This window comes from Lupinus angustifolius, unplaced genomic scaffold (genome assembly GCF_001865875.1).
Source record: "Lupinus angustifolius cultivar Tanjil unplaced genomic scaffold, LupAngTanjil_v1.0 Scaffold_66_152, whole genome shotgun sequence".
In the NCBI taxonomy this organism is placed as follows: domain Eukaryota; kingdom Viridiplantae; phylum Streptophyta; class Magnoliopsida; order Fabales; family Fabaceae; genus Lupinus; species Lupinus angustifolius.
Window position 1 is genome coordinate 1,938 of NW_017723349.1, and position 8,694 is coordinate 10,631.

An 8,694-nucleotide genomic window follows, 5' to 3' on the forward strand; every position below is an offset into this window, starting at 1 on the left:
GATGATTACCTTAATACTTTTACCCATATTTGTCTAGTACAGTTAAAGCTTTGCAAATAGTTTTGTTAGATATAATTGGCAGTTGTATTTTGAAATCTAGATAAATATGTCTTTGTATCATCGCAATAAATCAGTTTAAAAAGGAAAAGTATAATTTTAAAATATTCCAATATCTCTGAAAATGACACATTTAACATTTTTATATACACTAGTATAGAAAAACATCTAAGCAAATACATAGAAAGATTTTCCCTTTTTGCTATTAATTTTTATTTTTTTATTCGAAAAAATAAAAAAAGGAAAACTATAATTTTAAAATATTCCAAAATACCAATATTATTTATATATCTCTGAGACACATTTTATGTGCTATTATCACACCAATAATTTATATGTATATTTCTAAACTATACCTTATTATCATTCTAAAATTAAATTTATCATGTATTATATAAAATTAAATTTACCATTACTATTTGTAATATATTTTATTTTTAAAATTTATATATTATATTTTTAAGTTTAACCATGAAATTGTTTGGGTGACTTTAGCTATTCTTTTACAGATTTCTGAGAAAGGATATAACATTACTAACAAGTAACAAAAATGACTAGGACAAATCTCATAACTCAGCAAGCATATATAAAATTTACCAAAACTTTTAATGTTAAGATTGGACAGATAATTTAATTAGTGAATAAATGATGTAAATATTAAATACAAATTGAGTGTAGTAATATCATTAAATATATATTGAAAATTGAATTAAAAACAAACAAAGAAATAAGAATTGAAGAAATGATAAATAAAAGTATAATTTAAAAATAACATATAAATATTTTTAAAATATAAATTTGTTTGAAATAATATAAAAAAGGTAAAAGATGAAAAAATATAGAATGGAGAGAATAAATAAAAAATACAAATTACTTATCAATCAATCCTTACATCATTAATAGAGAGGAAAGTACAAACTTATCTTATCATAATAAATATAAGGATATAAGTATAATAATAAATTACATTTTCTTTGTTTTTTGACATCACTTGCCTCTACATTACTGGAGAGGAGTCTTATTCTATTGTCACAGTGCACGTAAGTTCTTAGGTATATGAATCACTTTGGTTACGAGAAATCTTATTTTATATCGACTTAGGTACATGAATGATTCTTTTCTGGATTCTGTAATATGGACCATGATCTATGTATAGAAAATAATTAATTAACATGTATATTATTTTATTTTAGAAAAAAGGACAAACCAAATGAAGAAAGCAACGTAGTTCACATCAGCATGAATGTGTATAAAGTAGCTTTAAGCAACCTCCATCCACACAATCCAGTATATCCATCATTATTATTATATAATATTTATATATCGGTGTAACAATTTTTCACTAATTAAAGAGAAGAATTAATGATGTTTAGAAATAAATGATAATGAATGATACGATATAATGTATAAAAATCATCCATTAATGATGTTTAAAAATAAATGATACTAAATGATATAGTATATAAAACTCATATACCTTCGATGAATATATTTTTTCTCTATTAATATTATTATTATTATTATTATTATCTATACTGCTTATAAAGGGAAAATCCAAAATAACCACCTATCATGCTGTAATTTGTGGTTCTCCCTATTTTGCCCTCACTATTTTCTAATTTTTACCAAAAAATTATATATAACCTAATGTTTCTCTCTACCCAATATATGTTTCATATTAATTGGTTAACTATTTCTTATTTCTTACATTATATAACTATAGTTTTTTAATGTAAAATATGAATGTTATACCAATTGGATAAATTAAACAGATTACAAATATTTAACATACAATATTATATTTGACAATTTTGAGATATAAGAATGCGGGTTGGCGGGCGCGACAGTGTCTGTCAACACGCTAGTTATTATTATTATTATTATTATTATTACTAGTGTGTATAGGCACTTTGTGTCTACCGACGAATATTGTGTGATACTACATATTCAATTTTTATATATTTCATTTTTTTGAATTAAAATATATTTCTTGTATTCGATGTACTTTATATTATATTTTTTGTGTTTACGATAATGTTTAATTTAATGTGAGATATGTGGTTAATTAATGTATTGGTGGTAGTTGCTTAGGATTATATAGTTTTTTTTTGTAAAAATTAAATAATGTGAATGGCAAAATAGGAAATGAAAATTACACCATGAGAAAAGTTATTTCAAGTTTTGGCTTTACAGGCACTTCGTGCCTGCCGGCGAATATTGTGTGATACTATATATTCAATTTTTATATATTTCATTTTTTGAATTAGAATGCATTTGTTGTGTTCGGTGTACTTTATATTATATTTTTTTATGTTTATGATAATGTTTAATTTAAAGTGAAATATGTGGTTAATTAATGTATTGGTGGTGGTTGCTTAGGATTATATAGTTTTTTTTGTAAAAATTAAATAATATGAAGGGCAAAATAGGAAATAAAAATTACACTATGAGGGAAGTTATTTCAAGTTTTGGCTTTATATATAGTATAGATATGTACAGACACTTCGTGCCTGCCGGCGAATATTATGTGATACTACATATTTAATTTTTATATATTTCATTTTTTTGAATTATAATGTATTTATTGTGTTCGGTATACTTTATATTATATTTTTGTTGTTTATGATAATGTTTAATTTAAGGTGGGATATGTGGTTAATTAATATATTGGTGGTGGTTGCTTAGGATTATACAGTTTTTTTGTAAAAATTAAATAATGTGAAGGGCAAAATAGGAAATGAAAATTACACCATGAAGGAAGTTATTTCAAATTTTGGCTTTATATATAACTAGTGTGTACATGCACTTCGTGCCTGCCGGTCAATATTACATGGTACTACGTATTCAATTTTTATATATTTTATTTTTAGAATTAGAATGTATTTGTTATAATTTTTATGTATTTATGATAATGTTTAATTTAATATGAAAGATATAGTTAATTAATGTGTTGGTGATGTTTATTTATGATCATATGGCCTTTTTGTAAAAATTAAATAATGTGAAGGGCAAAATAGAAAATAGAAATTACACTACACCATGGTGGAAGTTACACCATGTTTTGCCTTTATATGTAATATAGATTATTATTATTATTATAATAATAACATATTTTCATTCAATGTTGGAATAATTCATTCATAAATGTGAATTTTTCTCATAAAACCCCTCCAAGCACCCCAAGCAAAAATAAACCCTCCCCTTCTTCTTAGTTTCAATTTTTAAAGCTAGATCATCAGAAAATCGTAAATAAATAAATAAAAATTATATTTTTCTCAATAATCAATGGGCAACGTAGGAAGCAATAGCCGGGTTAATAACCGTCGCAGATCTAGCGGCAGTGGCCGACGGATTCATCCGCCGCCGGTGAGACCTCAGCCGGAAATCACGGCCAACCAGTTCATATATCCGGCAGTTACAACCACGCCGCATCACAACTATTCTGACTACTATCCCCCTCCGCCGATGTGGGGGCGGTACCCGCAACCGCAACCACAACCACAGCTGCAACTGCCGCCGCAACCTATGCCATATGTGGAGCACCAGAAAGCGGTTACAATAAGGAATGATGTTAACGTCAAGAAGGAGACTCTGAAGATTGAGCTGGATGAGAACAATCCTCGCAGTTTCGTTGTATCGTTTATGTTTGATGCCACCGTTGATGGGAGGTAATTATATTTTCCCTTATTTTATGATTATAATACTAATAATAGTTATAATAATAATAAGATGTTTATGTGAATAACATGTGTGATAAAATTTAGTGCTGCTCTTTTGTGTACTAGTGGTGCTCCTTTCCAATAAAAATCTACGATGTATAACAGCTCATTCATGAAAATATAACATGCATAACACCTTTCCACTGTTTTAAATTATGGACCCTATCACAACAGTCCAATACTGCGGTTGCGGTGATCGTCGCAACCGCATCAAACCGTAATTACGGAGTGACACTTAATCACAATAATGCAACTGTAACGGGCCGCAACGTAACCGCATTGGACCGCATTTATGCAGCATAAGGTCACAACGCAACCGACCACAATGACCGCAATCGCAATACTCATAACCGCGAACACAATAGCAAACTGCAACCGCAACTTAAAGCAACACTTATCTTACCCAAAGTATGTTTTTATTGGATAAGTGAGGTGTAATTATTTCTTGCATCATGTGAATGGTAATTGTGTGCTAGAATCAATGTTTTGGACAGCTTGTTGAATTGGATGCTGTTAGAGTTAAGCTTATTGGGGTTATACATTGTTTAATTACTCACTTTACTTACTAGCCATCATTTTCACAGGTTTATCTATGCTTTTTAGGCCTGTCACGATGTAATAATCTGTGTTGATATGCTTAGCATTTTAAACTTTGATGGTCGCTTGAATTATTAAGAAATGGGAATTTTATAAGTTATTACTGGTTTAGAGAAGTATGGGTTATGATGTACTTATCAGCAGAAGTGCATAATAGCAGTCTATGTGGCATAGAAAGTGTAAGAGGTTGATGATGTAAAGCTGTACAAACAAATAGCATTTCCAATTCCAAATGAAAAATATATAGGTATAAGCAGATGTCTACTTCAAATAAGTTGATATTTTAGAGTTTAGATAGCCGATTGACTTTTTTTATGTAGCTGAGTAGCTATGGTTTTTGTTTGTCATCTATTTTTGACTTACTGAATAAGCATATTTATGTGTTGTTACGTGCTGGGGTTCAGTTTCCTCTGAGAATCTGGGGAGTCCGATTGAAAAGCAATTAAGCAAAGTCAATTGCTGCTAAAGATTTCCAGCATGACAGATTATCTTCATTTGATAATCAACATTGCTTATAAGCACTATTAGGTGTGGTCTTTTTATAAAAAACAAATTCCATTTGATTTATTCTGACTGGGTTGCATTCGAATAACCTGTAGCTTATAGACCATTTAGTGTCCCGATATGCTTATGCTAATAGCTGTGATTACTTTCAAATCACTAATCATGGAGTTAATGTTGTTTCTGTCAGTTTAACTTAGTTTTGTTTCCAGTAACATTGACTGGTTAAGACTGGAAGGAGACCTTGAAAGGAGAATTTGCCAGCTCTATAGGAGTTTGACTGTTTGAGGTTTAATTTTGATGTGATGGGCACAATGGGATATCGCTAGATCATAGAGGATTATGTGCAGTGATGGGGCACAATGAGGTTCTATTTCATTCAAGTTGTTGGATATTATGGTCCCTTCTTTGTATTGAAGGATGTTGTGTAAATTACCAGCATAATCGTATTTAATTTTGAAATTTTTTCCATGTTGAAGGATTTTAACTTTTATTGTCCACTCTAAGTGCAATTCTCTGCATCATCAATTTGTATGCCTCATGTACTTGTCCCTATCGTGTAGGATTGTAGGAAAATTTGAACTTTTTAATTAGAATTATTTTATTGAGTATATAAAGGAAACTCAGTGTACGAGGCTCGCACCTGACACCTAGTGTCGTTTAACAGGGTAGATGTATGTAGCCTTATATTCGCAATAAAAGAGATTGTTTCCAGGATTTGAACTCATTAGCTCCAGGACATAAGGCACAAAACCTTATCGTTGCGTCGGGTCTCACCCTCAATTTTAATTATGAGTAAAAAATATTTTTAATGACACACCAATTTATAATTGGATGACAAGGTAAAAATAAAAAAATATATTGATAGTGCATCAAAATTAAATCCTAATTTATATTATCTACTGTGATTTAAGGATTACCAACCTTATGTGCTCTTAAATATAATTTTATATGCAACTGGAATTATGATTTTACAGCTTGGGAAATAGAATGGTTGGAAATGAGTTTAGTGCTATTAAAGGCTGTGTAAATGCATTTTAAAAGAACACTTTGTAAGCAGTACCAATATCTAAAGCGAGATTGGCTTAATGCATCTCAAGTTTAGATTATGTATTTGATAAGGCCATGTTGCCATTTCTGTGGTTTTTTTGTTGCCATAACCTCATGATTAAGATTTTGAATGTGGAGATTTTGTGTTAAAGTTCTTTGTTTATTTGATCCCAAGGTTTTGTTTTCTTTTTATCTCCATAACAGCATCACCATAATTTTCTTTGCAAAAGAAGGTGAAGGTTGCATCCTTACACCAATGAAGGAAAAAACTCTTCCACCTGTGACTGTAAATTTCCAGAAAGGTATTGGACAGAAGTTTAAACAACCAGCTGGAACAGGTATCGATTTTTCAGTATTTGAGGAGTCTGATTTGGTCAAAGTGAGTGACATGGATGTCTATCCTCTAGCTGTTAAGGCGGATGCATCCTCTCGTGATGGTGATGGATCAAATGAAACTCTAACATCTGGTAAAACAAACTCTCAGATGACTCAAGCAGTGTTTGAGAAGGAGAAAGGTGAATTGCGAGTGAAGGTTGTTAAGCAGATCTTGTGGGTGAATGGAATGAGGTATGAATTGCAAGAGATATATGGTATAGGAAATTCAGTGGAGAGTGACTTGGATGGAAATGACCCGGGAAAAGAGTGCGTTATCTGCTTGTCAGAGCCTCGGGACACAACTGTCCTTCCCTGCCGCCACATGGTATTTACAGTTTCCCTTTGTTGAATTACTTTCTTTGATTGATTAATAGAATGATGCTGATAATAATCATTAACATCATCAGTATTAATTTACTGTAAGTCTTGAAATGATATCCATGATTGTTGCTGCCTTATTTCAGCAACCAGCAGAATGTTATGTTGTTCCTTTTTATTTCAACCCTTAAAATATTCTCACTGGTCTTCACAACCGTGTCATGACCGTAATTATAATTTAAAACCTTGGCTGAAAACTACTTAAATCAGTCATGGAGTCCTTAATATATACTTTGGCTGGATTTGTTTCCTTGTTGCAGTGCATGTGTAGCGGCTGTGCTAAGGTTTTGAGGTTCCAGACAAATAGATGTCCGATCTGCAGACAACCAGTTGAGAGGCTTCTAGAGATCAAAGTGGGTTCTGAGGCTGAGGAGTGAAGATACAAGTGATAGTGATTCAAGCTTCCTGTACAGTTCAATTGTAACACTTAAAACTTTTCTTACATTTTCAGGTTTTTCCAATAATCCAAAAAATAAGTGGATATTGGAATTTATATATGGCATGCGGTTTGACATGGAGGCATTGCACCTGACTTTTGTAATCCAATGCCTCAACCATGCTTGTTTGGTTTGGCGTCCCTTATAAGTATACTCAAATGCATTACTCACCTTCTCTTGGGATAACATCGTTTTGTTTTTCCTTTGTATTTGTGGGTTTCTTTCAAGAAGAATTGTTATCTTTTTGTTTTTGCTCAAGGTATTTTGTTACAAAAGCATTTCTGACTTCTCTGGTCTATTCTCTCTCTGTCTTTGGGGAAGAGGGTAAGTTGCTGCTGCTTGGAGGGAGAATGTCTACTCTATCATTGTGATGACGAAAAATTGTTGGGTGAAATGATAATTTGGATAGTATATATGAATGATTGAACAAGACATCTTACACCTTGTCCATGATTGAACAAAGGATTAGAGGAACCCATTCCAGATTATTTCGATAGGTTCAATAAAGTCGAACATGTGTTAATGACCAATTTACAATTGGAATTGCTCAAAATAGAACGCACCAAAGACCACGTCAATAGCATGGTCAACCTCCGAGCAAGAGCAAAAAAGTTCATCAACCTAAAACAAAACCCAACTGACATCAACACCATTTCTAGAGGATTCTATTGACCATAATAGTTTAGCAGATGACATGTTCCAACTTCCAAGACCTTTTCAATAAACTCTTACTAGGAAATCATACCATATGGGGGCAAAGTCGTCAGGATAAGAGGACAAGGGATAACCTCAAAGAAACACATAGACATATGGCTCACATTACACAAACACTGTTTATCCGGTACCATCATCTTAGTTGTTGAGTGTTAGTTGTGTTTAAACTAACACTTTCTATTTCTGGTAGGTTTTTAAAATTCTGTTAGTTAGTTAGTAGGAATACTTACTATAAATGGCATGTAACCTTCTTCTTCAATAAGATGTATATTCATTGATCAAACACATTGCTTACTCTCTTCTCTTCATAATCTTTCATTCTTTCTTCTAAATCTTACATTTGGTATCAAGAGCACGTTGCTATCATGGAATCACGTTTCCTCTTCACCTTCATTCAAACATCCCTCTTCTATTACGAGTGAGTAACTCGAGCATTCACTGCGTGTGAATCATTTCTGGAGAAATTGAAGCTGTTGATCTTGGAGTGAAAGGTGTGCAAAAGGGTGAGGAAGTACGATTTGATCTGTGTCAAAGACATATGAAAGACAATGGTGTAAGAACATGATTGCAACTAAGAGGGGGGTGAATTAGTTAACTTAAAATTATAGTAACTTTTTCTGCAAAATGTAAGAGTTAATGTGTAGCGGATAATATTGCAGAAAAATAAACAAGTATAAAGTAAAGAGGAAAGGGAAAGGAGAGTACACAAATATTTTATACTGGTTCACCTTCTTGTCCACCGAAGGTTACGTCCAGTACTCTTGCAGCACAAGAGATTTTCCACTAAATATTAAGAGTTGTAATTACAATATCTCACCCCGAGATCTCTCTGTACCTTACACACTCACTAATATTTATACCTTGGA

General features: G+C 31.8%; 1 protein-coding gene across 1 annotated transcript; it reads left to right on the plus strand.

The window, feature by feature from the left end:
• The first annotated feature begins 3,319 nt into the window (after nucleotides 1-3,319).
• Nucleotides 3,320-7,316, plus strand: LOC109339313 (probable E3 ubiquitin-protein ligase LOG2). The gene is made up of 3 exons (XM_019576725.1): nucleotides 3,320-3,725; nucleotides 6,129-6,624; nucleotides 6,938-7,316. Exons 1-3 carry the CDS (start codon nucleotides 3,343-3,345, stop codon nucleotides 7,052-7,054), a joined length of 996 nt encoding a protein of 331 aa, XP_019432270.1. The 5' UTR covers nucleotides 3,320-3,342; the 3' UTR covers nucleotides 7,055-7,316.
• The last annotated feature ends 1,378 nt before the right edge of the window (nucleotides 7,317-8,694 follow it).

Bases quoted from the DNA above. Each gene is read 5' to 3' on its own strand.
- LOC109339313 (XM_019576725.1), top strand. From the start codon at position 3,343: ATGGGCAACGTAGGAAGCAATAGCCGGGTTAATAACCGTCGCAGATCT. The intron at 3,726-6,128 runs GTAATTATATTT...TCTCCATAACAG, and splicing joins GATGCCACCGTTGATGGGAG to CATCACCATAATTTTCTTTG. The intron at 6,625-6,937 runs GTATTTACAGTT...TCCTTGTTGCAG, and splicing joins TCCTTCCCTGCCGCCACATG to TGCATGTGTAGCGGCTGTGC.